Source organism: Erythrolamprus reginae, chromosome Z, assembly GCF_031021105.1.
Source record: "Erythrolamprus reginae isolate rEryReg1 chromosome Z, rEryReg1.hap1, whole genome shotgun sequence".
Classification (NCBI taxonomy): domain Eukaryota; kingdom Metazoa; phylum Chordata; class Lepidosauria; order Squamata; family Dipsadidae; genus Erythrolamprus; species Erythrolamprus reginae.
The window spans coordinates 83,395,487-83,418,819 of record NC_091963.1 but is presented as its reverse complement, the minus strand read 5'-3'; the positions used below and the strand labels follow the sequence as shown (position 1 = coordinate 83,418,819).

General features: G+C 41.2%; 1 protein-coding gene across 1 annotated transcript in view; it reads left to right on the top strand.

Annotated features, from left to right (window-relative positions):
• CLASP2 (cytoplasmic linker associated protein 2) overlaps nucleotides 1-23,333 on the top strand; it is an 817,644-nt gene that overhangs the window by 290,602 nt on the left and 503,709 nt on the right. Inside the window, exons 7-9 of the mRNA XM_070727408.1 lie at nucleotides 10,853-10,932; nucleotides 14,806-14,898; nucleotides 15,003-15,148. Coding sequence (XP_070583509.1) covers nucleotides 10,853-10,932; nucleotides 14,806-14,898; nucleotides 15,003-15,148 — 319 coding nt within the window. The remainder of the gene's footprint in view (nucleotides 1-10,852; nucleotides 10,933-14,805; nucleotides 14,899-15,002; nucleotides 15,149-23,333) is intronic.

Sequence of the window (23,333 nt, the reverse complement as noted above, 5' to 3'; positions counted from 1 at the left end):
GGTTGTGAGTTTTGGTCCTGATGCAATCAGAGTGGTAGTCAATGTAGAGGTTAGTTTCACCTTGGTCACAATGTCTCCTGAGTTCGCCCATAGTTCCCGAGAGCGGATGCGTTGGAGTAGTGCTAGTATAGTTAGGTGGAGGTGGAATGGTAGAGGTAGAGGGGATAAGGCTTGGAGGTTTTGCGTTTAACAGCACTTGGATGTTTTTTTCCATGGATAGTAGGGGTGGTTCTATGCTTTCCATCAGTGTTTCATGTGTTTTGGAAGTTGTTTCCAATGTATCTTCAGACAGGTTGTTGAGGATCTCTAATTTTGAGGTACAGTTAACACAGAGATTAAAAAATGAAGAGTTCCCATGGAGAAAGGTGGCTATCTGGTTATTTATGTTTAGGCAAGAGTGGTGAGCAGAATTATTGCAGGTTTGACATTTGATGTATGTGTTTTTGCATATAAAGCATGAGTTATTGCTTGAATCTTTTGAATGAAGGTTTTGTGTCTTTTTTTTACTTGGCATAGCTGGTCTGTGGCTCAGAGACAGTGATTTGTAGCTTTATTGTATGGTGAGTGGTAGGGAAAGCAATGGAATGAGGCAGTGGAATTTTTAGTGCAGAGGAGCAGGAAATGGAATTTTACTGGGTGATGCTTTGAGAGCCTGGATACTGCTTTGAGATGTTAATAGATCTGTGGGTGAGATGTTGGGAGGAATTTGTATTTCTCTATAATGGTGACAGCTTAAAAAATGGATGTGAAGGGAAAATCTTTGGAAGAGTAGAGATTACGATTCAAGAATCCTTGGCTTTTTGCTTTTAGCTGGTTCCAAAAGCTGATGCAGAGACCAAATGATAGCAGCACTTACACTTCTCCTATCACTGTTTCTGATGACACTGGCTCTGATGATTAGGGTGTTTGTGGAGAAGGTGATTGCAGCCTTTGTTTAGTTAAATCTCTGTTTAGAAGATTTTTGAGTCTCCTGGGATTCGCTCTTTACTTTCACCCCTCTATTTTTACTTTCTACTTTCCCTTTTGAATGGAGCGCTTACAAGTCCTTTTGTTGTTAACAGAACTCCTGGAACTGTTCAAAAGATTATGGCTTGGTCTGTTTTTCAAAAGATAGAAACTTGGAGGGATGTTTACAGCTAGGTAGCTCTCACACACACTGTCTGGTAATGTTTTAAGGGTTATTCACCTCACTCCCTGGCCTCTCTCTTTCACTCACTCTTCTGTTGTGGCAGAGAGCTTTGGGATAGCTCTGCGGTGGCTTACAAGCTTCAGATGGCTCCAAGCCTTGGTTGATAGTTCGGCTAGTGGCAGGGTAAGCTGGGTTCTGCAGGGGGTTTGGGCTGATGGCGAGAAGTATGATGGTGCTAAAGTGCGCAGGGGTTGATTTGCTGGGGCTGGAAGTCCTGGGGTGCGCTGCAAAGACTTAGAGCTTGGAAAACATTCTTCATAGACAGTAAAGATGAAAGAACCTGCAAGATAAGAGCTGGGAAGATCGTTAGCACCTAGTTAGAGCTGGGGGGAAAAATCTTCCAAAAAAAGCTGCATTCAGAGTATAAGACGCACCTGAATTTTCAGCCTCTTTAGGGAGGAAAAAGATGCATCTTATACTCCCAAAAATACAGTATGTATTGTTATTTTGTTTTGAGAACTAATCACTTTTCTGTCAGACACCTGCATCAGCGGCCCTAATGGGTTCTTGGCTTTTCCAGTCTATCTCTTGCGCATCTGCATTCTTTCTCTCCACACCCCACCCCACGCCCAGTTCTTTGGCAAGTTTGAATAGTGATAAGGCCTAAATATTTCACAAGCAGTTCATTCTTGATATGCCGACCCTCTGTGGAAAAAGGGAGACCTAGAAAGATTTCAAGCATAGATTATTATCATTACTCATATTCTTTGAGTCTTTATTTCTTGTGCTGATTTTCATGGGTGTTTTCTATGAAACCTTCTCACTAACTGATAAGATTTCACATCTTGCTCTTTCCTCTGCTTCTGACATAGGTACCCCTTCCATGGTACCAGATATTACAATTTCCTCTTATAGTACCTTGAATCTAGGATTCTGTTACTTTCATAATGATTAGATCTTCTGAGGAGGTGGTGTTTCCATTCAATGGGTCTCAAGTTGGAGCCTTTAACAAGTTTCAACAGACTACAATGGAATATCAGGGGAACTTTCAGTTAATAATTTTGGCACCTTACCATCACTGTAACCGAGTTAATGATATGCAGAATGGGAAAGGATCTATTTAGAACCCAGTTTTTTACAGGGTTGCATTAATTTCAAGTACCTTGTGTACACGTATACTTTATCCCCAATCTTAAACTCCCTCTGGGTGAGCTCTCTTCTGTTCTGTTTGTTTCTTTTGTTATTCTCCCTCGTTTGCTAAAACTTTATGTACCTTTTCCCAAGCTTCTCTTGCTTTGAAAATAAGTCCATTACAGTTAACATCACTGTGCTTCCCTCACTCTGGCAATTCCAAAATAAAACCTATTGCAATCTCTTCCCATGGCTGGCTAAGGTCAGCAACCTGCTACAGTTGTTTTTCCTGGCATTCATTTCATGGACATACATACTGGGTAGCTCATAACATAGCTATCTATATCCTTTTTCATCTTAGGCCACCAGAACTGCCTACTGGCAAGATGGAAAATCTTTACAAACCCAAAGTGGCTAGCTGATTTAACATTCTGACTAATGTAAGATCTGGGTTCTCAGACTGGCCAGTTTGTCTCCCTTCCAGGCCAAATTCTCCCTCATTGTCAGTTTCTCCCAATAAGCTTTAAGACACTCATCTTCTTGTAAGACTTCTTTCAGTGGATGAGTGAATTCCTCATCAGGCATCAGGGAGGTGCCTAGAAGACTGCCGCTTTCTGAGGTTTTTGCTGCCAGCTGGTTGGAGGGGATGAGCCGGGGTGGCGCAGCAGGTAGAGTGCTATACTGCAGGCCACTGAATCTGACTGCAGATCTGAACATCAGCGGTTCAAATCTCATCACCGGCTCAAGGTTGACTCAGCCTTCCATCCTTCCGAGGTGGGTAAAATGAGGACTGTTGTGGGGGCAATAGGCTGGCTCTGTTAAAAAGTGCTATTGCTAACATGTTGCAAGCCGCCCTGAGTCTAAGGAAAAGGGCGGCATAAAAATCGAATAAAATAAATAAATAATAGAATTAACTATCACATCCCAGGTGCTTTTGTATTGAGGCATCTGGGAGAGTACATCTGCCAAAAAAAATTCCCACCAGGCAAGTACTTAACAATAAAATTGAATTGGTTAAAGTATTGAGCCCAATTTACTTGCTTTGGAGAAAGCTTCCTCAGGATCATCAGTGAGTAAATTTTTGTGGTCTGTTCAAATGAGATCGTCCTTCTTTCCTTCCTTCCTTCCTTCCTTCCTTCCTTCCTCCTTTACTTACTTACTTACTTACTTACTTACTTTATAGGAACTGCCCATCATTACGGGCACTATGGATGCGTTATGTAAGCACGTGGATGCAGCTTCTTTTGATTTTTTTTTAAAAAAATAGTACTAGCCCCCACTGCTAATTTATTAGTGTCACCTTGTATGATGAACATCTGGGTTTGGGTTCATAAGGATCGGTTCGGCAGCAAACTGTCACTTGAGCTTCTCAGAAGCAGCTTGGCACTCTATGGTCCAGTTCATTGGCTAACTGGGTTTAGGGTTTACTCTCTTCCCCATTTTTATCAGTTCAGTGTTCTGCAAAGTAATTTGGGCAAATGATGGAATTAACTGCTAGTAGAAGAAACTTTGCAGTTGCTTCCTGATTTGGTGGGGGGCTCCCACTCCAGTATTGACTTCATCTTCCCAGGGTCCATTTCTACTCCCTCACTTGATATTAGATCCAGGCTTGTTTTATGAAAACCACATTTTGATAGTTTGGCATCTAGGAGTTTCCTTAGCACCTCCAATACTAACTTCACTTTATCTTCTATCTTTTCAGAATAGATGAGGATGTCGTTCAGATACACAAGTACCCCTCTTCTATAAATGCTTTTCAATTGCATGAACACTGCTGGGGTCCCTGCAGTCTGAACAGCATCACTTGGAACTGGTAGTATTCTGGGGTAATTGAAGGCTGTTTTCCACTTGTCCCCTTACTTAATCCTTACTCAGTAATATGCTTCCCTCAAGTTCAATTCGATGAATACCTTCCCTTTAGACAGGTATCCCTTTAGACAGGTAGCATGTCTTTCACAATGGGAGTGGGTACATGTTCTCAACACACAGACCATTAATTCCACAGAAAGCTACCAGCAGTCTCATAGACCCATCCTTCTTGGAAAGCACAAAGGCTGCCATACAGGATTTTGCAGGCTGGATAAATCCATTAGTCAGGTTCTTGTCCACAAAATTCCTTAACTCCTCTATCTCCATAAGGGGTCATCGTGTATGTCTTTGGCTTAGGTAGTTTTACATCCAGTAATATCTCAATTACACAATCTATGGGATGAGGAGGAGGGAGAACTCCTTCTTACTGAACACTATTACCAGGTCCCTGTACTTGGCTGGGTTGTCTGGCTTCAGCTAGGGCATTGACTGGCTCAGCCCTCCCTTTCCCTTTCATTCATGCTTGGGCTATTCTGCTTGGTTTTCCTGCTAGCTCTAATCCTTTGGTCCTCACCTATAAGTGCCACCACTCATTCCATCAATTCCATTTTTTTTCAATTACAATAGCTCCAGTATCACTTTCTCTGCCATTTTTGAGGCTACCACAAATCAGATGGTTTTTTTGGTGGCTACCTGTTTCATGGTTATTGGATCCATCAATATGGTTATACCTTGGGGATGTACAGATTCCAGTTCCTGGTGTGTTGATACCATTCCACCACATCTCTACTCAAATGAACCTCTCAGTTTTTCCACTGAAGGACTACAGCATGATTTCAGGTATTTCCAGTCTGTCAGTTCCTCCCACACCATGGCCCTCTTGTCTTTCCACTTTGGTCCACAAGTCACAACCACCCCCAGTGGGATCATTGGAAACTTGCCTCAGTGACCTTTCCCACTGTGACACATCTTGGTTCCTTCAATTCGAGAAGTAGGGCTCTGGTTGCAGCTCCTTCCTCTTGCATTGGCGGCTGCTCAGTTTCCTCTGCTCACCCCTTGGATTGAGTCACAACCACTTGCGTTCCAGAGTCCACTAGAGTTTCTACTGGCCCCTCTTTTATAGGGACTGTACTGTGCCTCTGCTGTGATGACCCAAGGCAAAGAATAGAGATAACAGCATAGAGATAACACAAACAGCTAGCAGTTCAAATCGCCCCTTTATTGCTCCAAATCTCCCATGTTTCTGGCAAGTTCCAGAGCAGAGTGATAACAAATAACGAGTGATAACAAATGTCTCCAAAAAACTCTAGCAGCCTCTGACTGCAATTAATCCCACTCAGCACTTTCTGTACCAAGACTTCATGGCAATAAATCCCAAATGTATTTGGCAAAACAAGAGCAAAGCAAGGAGTTCAGGGAGCAAAAGATAATTAGTGCAGAAAGCCAAAAAAAAATGCAAGGACTCATGGAAAGTTCAAACACTGGCACGAAACATTTCAGAAACTCAGAATTTGTTCCCAACAAATGACCTTTCCCATGGCATCCTCTTAAGTCTCATTCCCCAAGTGTGGTGGTGAAGCTGGGCAGGCACTCTCCTTGCCCGCCTGCTTAAGCCTGCTCTGTCTGTGCTGATCACACCTTCTTTACACTTTCTGAATCTTTGCATCAGGAGGGGATGGTTCTTGCTCCTCATCTGAGCTTTTTCTTTCCTGTTTATCCTGCTTCTGTTCCTCCCGGCCGGCAGGCCTTATTAATTCTGAACAGTCTTGCCTGAACTGACTCTCCTCTTCCCCAGTTTCTTCCAAAGGCAACAGAACTTCCCTCTCAGTCACTCTCAGTTTTTGTTCCAGCTCATCTTCCACCATAGATTAAGACTCTGGTGCGGCATGACATTTGATTTTTACTCTCTACCAGACATCTTCTTTTCTCCACTCACAGCACTCTCAGAGGTGATTGAGTAGGCTGTACTGGGGTTGATAAAGGAGAGTTAGTTTAATGTCAATGTCCAACTAGTGACCTTTATGCACAATTCCAGTACAGAAGAATCAAAGCTAACTTTGGTTTTTCCTACAAAATGCATGCATAGGTAAACAATAGCTTTCTTTCTCCCTACCCTTAGTTAGTCACAATTATGAATCATTATCTTGTTTTGAGAACTACATTGGTACCTCCTGATACGAACCCCTCGTCATATGAACTTTTTGAGATATGAATCCAGGGTTTGGAATTTTTTTGCCTCTTCTTACGAACTTTTTTCACCTTACGAACCTGCCGCTGCTGCTGGGATGCCCCGCCTCCAGACTTTCATTGCAAGCCAAGCGCCAGTTTTTGCGATCCTGGGATCCCCTGAGACTCCCTTCCATGGGAAACCCCACCTCCAGACTTCCGCAAAAATGCGATGCTGTAGGGAAATCCCAGGAGGGTAATCCCAGGATCGAAAAAATGGGCAGAGTAGGGGGGACAAAAACAGGAAGAAAAGACACATGGAGCTCAAGGGAGGAGAAAGGTGTGGGGGAGATGAGGAGAGTGGGGTGGGGAAAAAATGGGAAGAAAAGACTCATAGAGCTCAAGGAAGGAGAAAGGTGTGGGGGAGATGTGCAGAATAGGGTGGGAAAAAATGGGAAGAAAAGGCTCATGGAGCTCAAGAGGGGAGAAAGGTGTGGGGGAGATGAGGAGAGTGGGGTGGGCAAAAATGGGAGGGACCCATGGAGCTCAAGAGAGGAGAAAGGTGTGGGGAAAATGATCAGGACAGTGTGGGCAAAAACGGGAGGGAACCATGGAGATCAAGAGAGGAGAAAGGTGTGGGGAAAATGAGCAGAACAGTGAGGGCAAAAACGGGAGGGACCCATGGAGATCAAGAGAGGAGAAAGGTGTGGGGAAAATGATCAGGACAGGGTGAGCAAAAACGCGAGGGACCCATGGAGATCAAGAGAAGAGAAAGGTGTGGGAAAAATGAGCAGGGCAGGGTGAGCAAAAACGGGAGGGACCCATGGAAATCAAGAGAGGAGAAAGGTGTGGGGGAAATGATCAGGACAGGGTGAGCAAAAATGGGAGGGAAAGACCCATGGAGCTCAAGAGAGGCTCTTTTCGCCTTGCTTCGTTGGGACTGCCACCTCTTGCCACCTCTCGCTGTCACTCTTCCCACTCCTTCGCCTCAGCTTCGTCTGCCGGCAGCTTTTTTTTTTTAAAGCCTTAATGTTTTGGATTTTCCTAATAGGCTTGCACGGATTATTGGCTTTTCCATTGATTCCTATGGGAAACATTGTTTCATCTTACGAACTTTTCACCTTATGAACCTCCTCCTGGAACCAATTAAGTTCGTAAGATGAGGTATTACTGTATTCACTTTTCTGTCAGACACCTGCATCAGTGGCCTTGGTGGGTTCTTGGCTTTCATGGTCTATCTCTAGCAGGTCTGCGTTCTTTCTTCCTTTCCCTCCTTCCAGTTCTTTGGAAAGTTTGAATAGCGAAAAGGCATTTCAAAAATGGATCAACCTTGACACGCATGGCACAACATAGAAGAACAAATCCACCAGTACAAGATTCAGCAGTCCATCTGCATTTAAAAGGCAAAGGTCACTCTTTGGAAGACAGCAGAGTCTATATTTTGAACAGAGAGGACCACTGGTTTGAAAGAGGGTCAAAAAGGCCAATGTGTGGGATATAACATCATCTATCTCCAATCTACATCCACAATTATTTCAAGAAGGCTCCATATACATTTGCACTACTCAGGTGACCCTGAGGACATACAAAAACATCTAAGTGGCCTAAAACAAAGGTGTCAAACCTTTGGGCCAGATGTGTCACATATAGGCCATGCCCATACCGGCTCCGCAAAGGCAAAAAATATCATGATACATTATGTGACGCTTATGGCAACTTGAAAGCTCTGCAAGTGGACACTTATGCTCTAAAAAAAATTCAAATGACCAGCTGTCTGCAAGGAATATAAATCCTTCCATTCCCTACTATCCAGTCAGAGCTGAAGAAGCTTCTTGCATGAGAATTGAAGTATCTTCAGAGAAAAACAAGAAAATCTAGTTGCCTCTTGGAAGAGCAGTTTTGGGACAATTATGATATATCATTATTTAACCAAGCTTTTTGTACTTATTGCTCTCCAGTTTGCTTATAAATAATTCTCAACTTACAACCATTCATTTAGTGACCATTCAGAGTTATAGCAACACTGAAAAAAGTGATGACCTTCACATTTATTGGACCATTGCTGCATCCTGGTGATCATATAATCAAAATTCAGATGCCTATCAACTGGCATTGTTCTGGTATAAGCTCAACCTTTCCCAGTCAAATAACTCAGCACAATAAGGTATCACAGATCATTTTATTACAGGCATTCTCACAATAACTCACAGTTATGATGCGATTCGTCTGCAGTATAATCTTTCCTATTGTGCAGATAAAAAGAGGTTGAATTGACCCAGCCTCTAGGTGTAGCATCTACATGCTGGCTGGTTTAGTGAGAGAGTGAAGACAAAGACCCTCTGGAATGTTCTCTCCAATTACTCCTCATCCTGAATCAGAGCCAATAGGAATACACAAATGTGGTCACATGTAAAACTACATTACCCAGAGTGCAATTTCACTACATTTCCCCTAAGGCAATATCTTAAAGAGACATCCCTAAATACAGTCCAACTCTGTCTCTCGGGACAGCACAGGCATCTATTTATAATAGTTGTAGTGTGACAGAATCAGGTGTTGCAATTTCTGACATGGAAAGTCAATGGGAAAGCTAAATTCACTTAATAACCATGTTACTATTTTAACAACTATAGCAATTCAGGTAACAATTGTGGCAAGAAAAGTTGAAAAATGAAGGAAAATTTATTTAAGAGCTGTTTTACATAGCAACAGAAATTTGGAGTTCAAAGGTGGTTGTTAAGTCAAGGACTACCTATGGCATATGAAAAAAATATTGTTTTTCAGTTTCACCATAACATTTTAATCTTATGGGAGCTTATCAATGAAAACATATATATACTCTCTATATAATGGTAGAATTATATGAGGAGAAAATTTAATGGCTTATAAATGAAAAAAAATTGAAAATAGCTTTGATCATTGCGTATAATATAGGTGAGATATTTGACAATGATTATGCTTATTTTTGGATGACCTTTTTTTCTCTTTTCTTCTTTGCACTCTCTTTTTTTATTAATCTGATTGATTGAATTATAAATTGGTTATTTGATTTATGGTGATAAACAAAGTGGGAGGAAGGGAGAAAAGAAAAGGGAGGAGAGTTACAATAACAGGAGTAGGATTAATATGGGATAATAACTAGCACTAATTATGTTAGGCATTATAAGAAAAGACAGTTGAAACAACAAAGAGTTAAAATCAATAGATTAGGGAAGATTATCACATTGAGTTCGATAGTGGAAGATATTTAGAATTAGGGATAATATATAGATTAGGGAAATATATAGATTAAGGAAGATTATGGCACTGCATTTAGATTATGGCACTGCAGTGCTAATTAGAATAGGGAAGATTATTGCACTGATATGACAGTGACACACAGATTAGGGAAGATTATTTTGCTGGGATTTGCAGTGGGGGTTTGTAGATTAGGGAAGATTAGCCACCCCGAGTCTACGGAGAGGGGTGGCATACAAATCTAATAAATAATAATAATAATAATAATAATGATCACACTAAGAACGGCAGTGGAAAATATCTACATTAGGGAAGAATATTAATACTTGATTTTGATCTGTTAAAGTAGAAATGATATACTGATATAATGAAAGAAGTGAAATAAATGAATTGAGTAGGAAATGTATTTTAAAATTTCTAACAGCAACCCTTCCTCCTATGTATAGATTAAGATACGGTATGAATAGTGTTTCTTCTTTTCATTCTTTTTTCCACTCTTTCTTTCTTTCTTTCTTTTTTTCCTTTTTCCTTTTTAATTTTTTTTTATTTTTCTTCCTTCCTGGGCTTTTAAAGAGATGTGAATTTGGATATTTTCTATTGTTAAGGGCAGCTATGATAAAATGAGGGTTTTTTTCAAATGAAAGTAGGACTATGTTTTCTAAGAACGTTAGAAAGGGACTGAAGCACGATGGGACAGTTATGAAAAATAGCAAATATACAAGAGAAATCTAGATAGCTATAGCACTTTAAATATAAATGAAAGCAAAGAACATTATCTAAAATTCGGATGATAGCATTTGGAAAGGAGGTAACACAGGATGAATGATATATACAAGAAATAATTGGATAAATAATTAGAAAAATTTGATTAATTTGATTAAGAAATTTGGCATTTCATATTATATTGTATTATATGTTGATTTGAGGCATGTAAATTGGAATCTCTGTAGGGTGTGAAAAACAATAAAACATTTATACCCCCCCCCCAAATATATTCTTTTATTCAATAAGTTGACATCTTGTGAATGTTTGAATTTTTTTTTACCTTTATACAATATTTATAGATATTTTTCATTTTATTAAAAACTTGTTCATTTTGTGATGACTCTGATCTTATGTTGTTGTTTTTGTTCCTTATAGCTATGGATGCTTTCATTTTTGTTGCTTCATTCATATTTAAGCATTTCATTTAATAAGTGACATCAGTGGAATGGTAGCAGAAATTATGCAAATTATTTAAATTCATATATGGACCCAATATTCAGTGTAAAAACATATTACCTTGTCATGTAACTTTTTTCCTTCAAAACTCAATTTAGTCTTGTAATTGCTAAAAAAAATATGATAACTTTTGGCTGTGATAACTTTTATTGCTTGCAGGCACTACCAAGGAAGGAGGTGCTGGTGCTGTTGATGAAGATGATTTCATAAAAGCATTTACAGATGTACCTACTGTACAGGTAAAATACTGTATTTCACTGGCCTCAGAAGGATGGAAGGATGAGTCAACTTTGAACCAGTCAGGATCAAACTCCAGGCTCTGGGCAGAATTAATTAACAGTAACAGAGTTGGAACGAACTTTGGAAGTTATCTAGTCCAACCCCTTGCTAATGCAGGAGACCTATACTAGGCATTTGAACCACCGAACTGCCGACTTTTCTGATCGACAAACTCAGTGTCTTAGTCAATAAGCCACTTAGTCAGGCATGAATTATCCTACAATACTGTATTCTAATCACCATGACTCCTGTATGACTCTATAATTGTGCCATCACCAAAAGCTGATTCTGTTTGCAACCATTTGGAAAATGTATGGATTAGCCATGGCTAAACCAGTTTCTTTAACTGCAGTGCATTCAATAAGATACAATGACACGTTAAGCCATTAAGCATACCAAATCTAGTGACTGATTTTGATGGTATGAGTTTAGTATCAGAACAAATATTGTATACCATAAATACAGTATCAATATCAACAAAGTGTTTTATCACATAAAGTATCCAGAGCCCAAAAAGTGAGTTACAATACAAATTCATTCAATACTATCATTTATCTTAGTGTAAGTCCTACGGGAATATATACACTCATTTATTTTATGGTTTACTTTTTTAATCTTTCTAAATGCTGCATCCTTGATCAGTTATATCCATCTTTGCAATTCATTGCCAAAAGAAACATTTCGACTATGAAGTTTGAGACCCGGAAATTTAAAAAAACCTCAGAATATATATTATAAGGTTGCTACAAACAGTTCTCACTTTACTAATTTTCATCACCATAACATATCTTAATCTGCTTTGCTGCTGAAAAGCTTGTAACACTTCTGCAGAACAGGACTAAGCCCTAAACATTTACCATTCCTTTGAACTTAAATTTTAAAACTTGAGTCGGGTGTGATTTTGTTTTTACTTTAAATTTAAAAGTGGAACTACGAATACTCACTTGTCAGACCTCATGGGGAAAGTATAAGTGTCCAAAAAAGGATACTTTGACTCAAAAGCCATGCAGAAATGATGACTCCTTGTCATTTATGAGGAAGAGGATAATATTTGTCTAAAATCATAACTTAAAGCTTATCACATTTTGAGATTTAAAACTACCAGTGAAATATTGGTACAAGAAGAAATGCTATTTCCAGGCTAGAGTCACTTAAATAGGACTAAAGACTTTGGACTAATTCTGTTTATTCAGTTCAGTCAAGACAGTGAAGCTCCAAGAATTTCCAGTAATGTAGTAGGTGAAGAGGAACAACAGCAAAGGCTTCACTTTGTCTTTGAAAATCTAGTTAAATGCTAAGATTAGAGGTATAGCCTCATTATAGCTCAGTAACATGTAGTTTACAAGGTTGAGAGAAGTCTTTGCTCCTTCATAACTGAGCAGTGTGTCTTAGAGAAGGCACATTCAGAAGCCTCTTTTTTAGGATGGGAAAGTAGCATTTATCCAGTTCATCAGCACTGGATGATGAACTATTTATATGAGTACTCAATTTCCTCTGGAACTTATTATTTCATAGATTTTTTCCCCTAGGTTTGATCTTTAAAGTTCTTTTCTTTTCACAAAAATTTAATGATTATTATATAATTTAGAGAAATTCAGACAGTAATAGTGTCAAAATGATTATATGACATTTAAATAACTTTCCCAGAAACCACATTTTTATAGTATATAATAATTTTAAAATTGCTTAATTTATTTCCTATGTTAATATATGTTCTTGCAGTATTATGTTTTTCTCCCTTGGCTGCGGCAATATCAGCAAATTGGCTTTTATATTAATATAAAAAGTTATGCAATAAACATTTTTATCACAACTGTGATTGTTAACTTTTTACAATTGTTTTAAGTAATTTAGTATACCAGAATATTTTGGGCATTTGACATTTTTATGTGCTACTTCCAGTTTTCTTGGTTATTTACTGAAACAGAATTACAGTATTATCTTTCCATCATATGAGTTCCTGGATTGTGGGGGCAATAAGCTGGCTCTGTTAAAAAGTGCTATTGCTAACATGTTGTAAACCTAAGGAGAAGGGCAGCATAAAAATCGAATAAATAAATAAATAAATAAAATAAATATATTTATATGATTGTAATATGATAATACAGTGCTCCCTTGACTTTCGCAGGTCTGACTTTCGCAGAAAGGCTATACCACGGGTTTTCAAAAAATATTAATGGAAAAAATACTCTGCGGTTTTTTTGAACATTTGAATGTTTTCCCATGGCCACCCAATATACAGTACTGTGCATTTTAATTCTCCTCCTTCCCCCCACACCAGCTGTCCCGCTTCTTTAAATAAAAGCTCTGCTTCCGCCCCAGCCTCCCAATCCCTCCCCTTTAATTCTTGCAGCCTATTTTTCTGCCACCGTCGCTTAGTGCTGCCCACCGCTACCACCTCTTCTTCCCCCACCCACCTAAGCCATCTCCCTTAGTGCTAGCGTCCGACCTCTCAGCTGACCAACCTGGAATCCCAGTTTCGAGTCCTGGCCTGGATCCCTCTTCCCTTGATCTTCCCCTTCCCCTGCCATAACCCTGAGCACCGGTGTTGCTGCCGCTGCCATGGGAGAAGCCAGCAGCGAGTGCAGCAAAGCCCCCAGCTTGCCACCCCATTGCCCCTGTGGGTTCTGGGGGTAAGTAAAACTAGGAATGGAGGAGAGAGGGGGAGGAAGGAAGGAAGGGAGCATCTCTACTTCGTGGAAATTTGACTTTCACGGGCGGTCATGGAACGTATCCCCCGTGAAGGTCAAGGGACCACTGTACATCAAATATGATTGTATATTTATTTTCCACAAATGATATAATCTTGCTCAACACTTGCATTGTTTCCTTATGATTTACTGTATTTTTTTGAGTATAAAACCCACTCTCCCCCCCCCCAACAGAGGGTGAAAATTTGGCTGCCTTGTATACACTGAATGTTGCCCCACTGACCTGCAGGACCCCACCCTTTGACTTCTTTCTCCCAGCAATTTGCCTCCTTGCAGCAAACAGCCAGTTTTAACTTCAGCACAGCCTGATTAACACAAGCAGTTGATTGTCGGTTGGATTGACCATCAGTTGTTTCAGGCTGCAGGGATTGCCATTGCCTATTACCACATTCCATTTTTTTGCCTCTCCGTGTCTCATTTTCCACCGATTTTGATCCCCACCACCTGGAACAGGAAGAAAATAGGCCACACAGAGGCAGAAAATAAGGTTAAAAACTTGATGCAGAGGCAGAAAATGGGGCACGCGGAGGCGGCATTAGACTATGAAACAGCCTGAAACAGCTGATCAGGAGGCTGGTCCAACTGACAATCAGCTGCTTGTGCTAATCAGGCTGTGCCGAAACCAAAACAGGCCTTTTGCTGCAAGGAGGTAAATTGCTGGGAGGCAGAGGCAGATTTTTTCCCCTTGTTTTCCCCAAAAGCTAGGTGTGTCTTGTACTTTGGAGCATCTCATATTCTGAAATATGTGGTAGTTCTATATTCTAAAAAATATGAACCAGCGATAGTCTCTTATCGGTATCCATGTATTTTTCTTAAAATCCCTGTGCCAGATTCCCATTGCTTTCAGCTATGACATTGGATTTTATATTAATTGATTCATAATTAAGAAAATATGATCAAAACTATTAGCAAATAATTGATCTTTGCTAATCATTGTCTTTGTTCTTCATACTAAGAGATTTCATGAAAATCACATTGGATATTTCCAGTTAAGAAGCTATCCTGCAAAATAGAAGTCATAACTGTAGCACCAGCTATTGAAGACAATCTTACCTAGCTGCTTAATTGTTTTTAATTATTTATTGGACAAAATATGGATTTGACTGGAAGTTTCCTTTTCAGATTTATTCTAGTCGTGAACTTGAAGAAACACTAAATAAAATCAGGGAAATCTTGTCAGATGATAAACATGATTGGGATCAGCGCACTAATGCGGTATTTTAAAATTTTACATATTTTCAAATGTGATTATATAATTCATTATAGCATATTTGTATTTAGAAAAGTTAATATTCTTATGTGCTCTTTCACTATCCCAGCTTAAGAAGGTCAGGTCATTACTTGCTGCTGGAGCTGCACAATATGATGGCTTTTTCCAGCATTTACGACTGTTGGATGGAGCATTTAAATTATCTGCTAAAGATCTCAGATCACAGGTCGTTAGAGAAGCATGCATCACAGTAGCGTAAGTACAGATCAAGAAAATAAAGTGCCTTGCTGAATGTAGCTGAATATTGAGAATCCTGTTGGAAATTACCAGATATGCCTTGTTTTTTAAAATTTCTATATAGGTAATCCTTTATTTATGACTATGACAAAGCTTAATAATGCTTTGAATTAACAACAGCATTTGAAAGCACTTCTGACCATTGCAAATCATGCCACTACCAAATTGTAGGAGCATGAATGTGATCTGGGTGCTCGGCACCCTGTTGACACTTCTGACTGTTTTCCATCAATCATGTGATCACCACTTGGCAATATTCGCTGTGGCTTCCTTGAAAGTTAAATGGGGAAGCTAGCAGGGAAGATTGCAAGCTGCTGCTGCCTGCCAAGAGTACTCCCTCTCATCTCTGAGGACTTTAGAAAGAACTGTCTGCAATTCAAACTGCATGCAAATGAGAATTTCAGAGAACTGAAATTCTTTGATAGCTCTTTCAGCTAGTTTCTGAAATCCATTATATTTCTCGGAGACTTAAACCTTCCACATATAAACTGGATCCTAAACGAATGTTCCACTGAACCCATACATTCAACTCTTTACAATGCCATTACTAGCCTAGGACTAGATCAACTAGCTACTAACAACACTAGACTTAACAATTGTCTTGACTTCATCTTCTGCAACAGTCTACACTCAATTTACGGACTACAAATAAAAGAACCCTTTTCTAACAGTGACCATAGCATGATTGACTTTTACCTAAACATACACCCTCACAAAAACCATCTTAACGAAAGGACAACCAACTATAACTTCAAAAAGGCCAATTACAACCTCATCGAAGCCTACCTCTCATCTCTCGACTGGCACACAATTTTCTCTGATTGCATCACTACTGAAGACCACTGCAATATGTTGTTACTTGAAATCCAAAGAGTCATCAAATTATATGTGCCACTAATATTCACCAAAACTAAGAAAAACAAATTACCCATAAAAATAAGAAAGCTCCAAACCAAAAAAAGAACTCTTTGGCGCAAAAATAAAGCAGGCCATGTTTCAAACTTTAAAAGCTGGTATAAAAATTTGTGTCACCAAATAAAGGCTGAATGTACATAGCAGAATGGTCTAAAACCTGGTAACTTCAAATCTCTACCACTAAATGCTCTGTCTTACACATTGGTAAAAAAAAATCAGAATACTAAATATAAACTTGGAGGAATTGAACTTATTGATAACCCTCAATCTGTCAAAGACCTTGGAGTACTCATATCCAATGACCTAAGTCCTAGAGCCCACTGCAACAACATTGCCAAAAAGGCTTTAAGAGTTGTTAACCTAATCCTTCGCAGCTTCTTCTCTGGTAATTTTGAACTGCTAACAAGAGCTTACAAAACATTTGTCAGACCAATCCTAGAATACAGCTCGCCTGTATGGAACCCACATTGCATACCTGACATCAACACAATTGAGAGAGTCCAGAAATATTTCCCAAGAAGAGTCCTTCATTCCTCTTCTCACAACAAAATATCTCATTCTGCCAGACTTGAAATTCTTGGTTTAGACAACTTACAACTCCGTCGTATCCATTCCGACTTAATTATAGTTCATAAAATCATATACCAAAATGTCCTACCTGTTAACGACTACTTCCCCTTCAACCGCAACAACACACGAGCACGAAATAGATTTAAACCGCTCCAAACTTGACTGCAAAAAAATATGACTTCAGCAACAGAGTAATCAATGCTTGGAATGCACTACCTGATTCTGTGGTTTCTACTCCTAACCCCAAAACCTTTAACCTTAGACTATCTACAATTGACCTCTCCCCCTTTCTAAGAGGTCTGTAAGGGGCATGCATAAGCGCACCATTGTGTCTACCGTCCCTGTCCTATTGTCTTCTTTTGCTACTTTTTATCATTACTTATCTAATGTTTAATTTGTACAAATTATCATCCTATAATTGTTTGACAAATAAATAAAATAAAATAAAAATAAATAAAATAAAGTTCAGGCTGAAAATCTTGCTTGGAGAAGCAGTGCGATAAGGTAAGGATCACGGATTGCCTCAGGGTAGAGAAAACCTTTGAGTAAAAAATCCTGTTTGGATTTTGATATGGAAGATTTTCAGCTACTGAACAGAGAGGCATTTGCATGCAGCCTGTACCAGTAGTCAGAGCCTTCCCCATCCACCCAAGGCACCTGTGACTTCATCTACTTAACCAACCCCTGAGATCTCCTAATAACCATAATCAGGAATGCCAGGATTTCAGTTTTTAAGCAAAGCCATCACATGACATCTCACGTAATAACCACTTCTCATTGACCAAGTCTTGCAATGATAAGCTTAGAACTAACTGTATAAATAATATAATTAACAAAATACCTGTGTAAACAATCTGTTTTGTAACAACTCAAAATTAAGTTAGCCCACTTAACAACTGCCATGACTTATAACTATAATTCTGACCTTAATTACAGTTGAGAACTAATTATAATAGGACTTAGCAGGCACTTACTGGAAGTGTTTGTGCTTGCACTCAGAGGATTAAAAAGTGTTTATTTTCTCATATGTAGTTGCCGTAGATTTTAAAGATTTTGATTTATAATTTAATCATTATAGCAAATTTGAAGATACTGGATCTTCAAATGCATACATGCATACATAAATATGTGTATGCATACAGATAAACCCTGGGTTATAAGCGTTCCCTTAGCGAATGTTCAAAATTACAAGATATGTACCCCCTAGCATTTACAAATAAGTCCCAAAATTATGAATATTGCAGCACTAGGGCAATTGTTCATTCTTACAAATGACCACAGAGACTCTGCAACATTCGCTCTGCCTATCCCCCCCCCCCACGGCCCACGGCGGATCTCCACAAGTACTTCACCTGTGGAGACTCATTTACCTTGTGAAGATCTCCTTTCTATCACAGTTTCTTTGCCTACTTTGTTGCTTCAGGTTTTCAGAACATTTGTAGAAAACAGAGTCGTAACATATTGTAAGATCATGTGAGATCAGTAGTGTGAGATCTCGTGCTATTGTTCTTGTGTGATCTTGCACTTTAGGACTGTATTGTAGGCAAATTGAGGCCTGAATGTTTGCAATTGGAGGAAAGGTCTTCCTCTGTGTGCAGTTTCCTTACTGAATCCTGCAGGAAGATTGAGTTCCTGCAGGCTTTGGCAGCCCTTTGCAAAAAGTTTGTGTTGGCACTAGTGGAGCTTGGGAGGAGCAGGCGCGTCCTCTGAAACTGTCTTCTTACCAGCCAAAGGGCTGTCAAAGCTTAAATGGATGCAATCCTCAAGCCAGACCTCCACTTGATGAGGCATCCGCTGATGAAAAATGAGGCTCGGAGGGCCACAAACAGTGTTCTGGGCGAGAGAGAGAGAAAGAGAGAGAGAAGAGAGGAAGGAAGAGAGAGTGAGTGAGAGAAAACAAGAAAGAGAGAGAGAGAGAGATGAGAGAGGAAGGAAGAGAGTGAGAGAGAGGAAGAAAGCAAGAGAGAGAGAGACAGAGAAAGCAAGAGAGAGAGAGAAGAGTGGAAGGAAAAGAGAGAGAGAGAAATGATAGAAAAAAGGGGAGAAAAAAAGAGAAATGAGAAAATGATTGAGGATGACAGGAAAGAGAGAGAAACAGAGAGAGAAGTGACTTTTGATTTAAAGCATATGGTAAAAGCACTTAAATAATAACAGAAAAAAAAACCCCCAGCCCTCACCTGTTTCTATTAATAGTTATGTTTTTGGTTTTGCTGGTTGTTTTAGTTTTAATAGTAATGGATTTTTAAAATTATTATTATTAATTTCTTTTAATAAAAAAGAAGGGATTTTTTTCTTATTTATTTATTTATTTATTTGTTTATTTATTTATTTATACTTCTATGCCGCCCAGTCTCAAGGGGACTGCCACTCAGACACTATACTTTTCCAGCCACACCGGGAAAAAAATTAGAGGGAACATTGTCCACCACTGGGCACTTAACAAGCCATGCATTTAACTAGCAAATGCATGTGGGAAAGCAGGAATCCTTGGGTTATGAATAGTGTTGGGCGAACCCAACGAAGTTTGGGTTCGGCCGAACTTGGTGACGGAGTTCAGGTAAGTTCGCCAAACCCAAACCCAAACCCAAACCCGATTTGCCTGGTGCAAAGTATTTCAGCTTTCCCCAGGTGACCCCCCTGGGAAGGGACATGCATTTAGGCTCTCAGAAAACATCTGTGCCAAAAATATTTTTTTTATTTATTGGTGGGCAGCTACAGTTATACCATTGACAGAATTCGAAGACAGACCTCACACAAATATTTGCACAAAAATAAACCTGAATATATGCATACATACATACATAAATTTTACAGCTGTGAAATTCAAGGGGCAGAGGTGATGTAGGTGGAAGTGGCAGAGGAGGAGGAGGTGGTGGTGGTAGCAAACACTCTAACCACTCACTCAGGTGGTGGCACAGCCAAGTCCCATGGGATCCACGCCTGGTTCATTTTAATGTAAGTATGTCCATGTTGTCTGTGGATAGGCGGATCCTTTTGTCAGTGATGACCCCTCCTGCGGTGCTGAACACACGCTCGGACTTGCCGCAGGGTAGGCCAGCACCTCCAGGGCATAGAGGGCAAGCTCTGGCCACGTGTCCAATTTACCTACCCCAAAATTGAAAGGGGTGGAGGCATCACTAAGTACCATGAAACACGTGGACAGGTAGTCATCCATCATGCGTGACACATTCTGCCTTCTGGTATTATGGGCCATCATAATCCACAACTGGATTACTGCATTCCTGTCAAACAGGCAACAAATTGTCAAAATTCGTAGCGCCATCTCCACCACCACCCCTGTCATAAGCGGCGTTCCCCAGGGAAGCGTACTAGGTCCTACTCTCTTCATTCTCTACATCAATGACCTTTGTGACCATATCGAAAGCAACTGTGTTCTTTTTGCCGACGATGTGAAACTTTTCAACACCACTGACAACACACTCACTCGCCAAAAAGACCTGGACTTTGTCTCAGACTGGTCTAACACCTGGCAACTTCAAATATCAACCAACAAATGCTCTACCCTCCACATCGGCAAAAAGAATCCAAACCGCACATACGAACTGAATAAATGCACTGCTAACCCACATTCAGTAAAAGACCTTGGAATACTAATATCGAATGACCTAAGTGCTAAAGCCCACTGCAACAATATTGCCAAAAAAGCTTCTAGAGTTGTTAACCTGATCCTACGCAGCTTCTGCTCAGGCAATCTCACACTACTCACAAGAGCCTACAAAACTTTTGCCAGACCCATCCTAGACTACTGCTCATCTGTCTGGAACCCATACCACATCTCAGACATCAACACCCTTGAAAATGTCCAAAGATATTTCACCAGAAGAGCCCTTCACCCCTCCACTCGAAACAGAATATCCTACGAAAATAGACTAACAATCCTGGGCCTAGAAAGCCTAGAACTACGGCGCCTAAAACACGATTTGAGTATTGCCCACAAGATGATATGCTGCAACGTCCTACCGGTCAATGACTACTTCAGCTTCAACCCCAATAACACAAGAGCATGCAACAGATTCAAACTTAATACGAACCGCTCCAAACTTGACTGTAAAAAATATGATTTCAACAATCGAGTTATCGAAACATGGAACTCATTACCGGACTCAATTGTGTCAACCCCTAACCCCCAACACTTCTCCCTTAGACTCTCCACGATTGACCTCTCCAGGTTCCTAAGAGGCCAGTAAGGGGCGTACATAAGTGCACTGGTGTGCCTTTTGTCCCCTGTCCAATTGTCTTTCCTTTCTTTCACCTATCTTATATATTCTCTTCCTTTCATATATCCTCTCCTCTAAGTTCACTTTCTCCCTCATTTATATTACCATATGTCTATTTTTCTTCCTATGTATTTGTGTATTGGACAAATGAATAAAAAATAAATAAATAAATCATATCTGATGGTGGGGGATGTGTGGGACGATGGATGATGATGATGATGATTTATTAGATTTGTATGCTGCCCCTCTCCGCAGACTAGGAATAGGTTTTCTCACATTGTGGCCATCTTCACCTTCCCCTGTGAGGTGCTGCCAGTGCCCCTACTGCATTGGCGACTGTGTCCTACTCTGCGTGCCACCACTGAGCCTTCCAATTCCTGTGGGAACTCTGCCACTAGTGCGTCCACCAGCGTGCGTTTGTACTCTCTCATTTTGCACTCCCGCTTGAGTGCTGGGATCAAGGATGTGATGTTGTCCTTATAATGGGGATCCAGCAGGGTGGCCACGCAGTAACTGGCAGAGGTGATGATGCGGGCTACCCTGGGGTCATTGCGCAGGCACTGGAGCATGTAGTGGCTCATGTGAGCCAGTCTGCCCTGAGTCAAAGAGAGATTGTCAGTAACAGGTCTCTCCTCCTCCTCTTCCTCCTGCTCCTCCCTCCAGCCACGCTTTATTGATGCCCGTGAGCTGCACTGGGGGCTGCCCTGCTGCAAGTCCTCCTCCTCCTCCCCCAAATTCTACGCTGGCTGGACAGCGGAGTACCTGACTGCTGTCGACCCAGCCTTCCACCCTGTGAGCCACATATGCACTCCCCTGCTGCCTCGGAAAATGGGCCTTCCTCCTCCTCCTCTGCTTCCTCCTATACCACATCCTCCATCATGGCCTGAAGGGTTTTTTCCAGTAGGCAAAGGATGGGGATGGTAGCACTGTCAATGGCATTATCAGCGCTGACACAGCAGCACAGCACAAGTGTTCCTCATGGAGGCCCAGTCATTGGTGGTAAAGTGCTGGTGATCTGCACTTCTGCTCACCCGGGCATTTTGAAGCTGAAACTCCACTATTGCCTGCTGCTGCTCACACACTTTTTCCAGCATATGCAGCATGGAATTCCACCTGGTTGGCAAATCGCATATGAGGCAGTGGGTGGGAAGGCCAAAGTTCCTCTGCAGGGAAGATAGGTGAGCAGCAGCAGGGTGGGAATGGCGAAAGTGTGGGCACATGGCACACACTTTATTCAGCAGTGCCGACATGTCTGGATAATGGGCCAGGAACTTATGCACCACCAAGTTGAGCACATGCACCAGGCAAGGGATGTGCGTCAACACTGCTTGGCCCAAGGCTGCCACAAGGTTCCGCCCATTGTCGCACACCACCTTCCCAGGCTTCAGGTGCAGCAGCAGCAGCAGCCAATAATCTGTCTGCCCCTGGATGCTGGTCCACAGCTCCTGGGCAATGTGTGGTCTGTCGCCCAAGCAGATGAGTTTTAGCACCACCTGCTGCCGTTTCCCCATGGCCATGCTCAAATCGGAGGTTGCTGCACTGCGCTTACTGGATGTGGAGGGTGAAGAGGAGGAAGTAGAGGAGGAGGCAACAGGAGGCACCGAGTGATGCCCAGCAATCCTGGGTGGTGGAAGGATATGCACTAAATTGCTTCCCGCTTCATTCCCAGCCGCCACTACATTCATCCAGTGGGCAGTGAGAGAGACGTACCGGCCCTGGCCATGTTTACTGGTCCACGTGTCAGTGGTGATGTGGATGCGGGAACTGACAGCATTGCGCAGTGCACACCTAACTTTCTCCACTACATGTTGGTGGAGGGCAGGGATGGCCTGGTGTGAAAAGTAGTAGTGGCTGGGAATTACGTATTGTGAGACAGCCACTTCCATAAAATTTTTGAAACTTTCTGTCTCCACCAGGCGGTAGAGAAGCATTTCAAATGCCAGCAGCTTTGAAATGCTGGCATTCAGGGCCTGGGTTCATGGGTGAGATGGGCCGAACATCCACATTCTCTCCAAAGTTTGAGGGATGGACAGCTGAAAGCTTCCCTGGGACGGTATAGACAGGCTTGGCAATGGTGTTGGTGGTGTTGGTGGTGGTAGTGGTGCTGTTGGTGGAGGTGGTGTTGGTGGTGATCCTACATTGTCCCTTTGGGGAGAGATAGGTGACCTTGTTGTTGGGGAGGCGGTGGCAGGGGCCGAGACAGCCATAGCAGAAGAGGAAGGCCCAGGCGTTTGAATGCTTTGAAGGTATTGTTGCCAACGAAGCTCATGTTTTGTATTCAGGTGCCTGCTCTTGCAGGTGGTGCTGAGATTATTAACACCTCTCCCTCACTTCAGGGACTGGTGGCAGAGTGTGCATTGTCCTTTGTCTTGTCATCTGTAAACTGCTTGAAAAAATGCCATGCTGGTGAGATTCTTTGT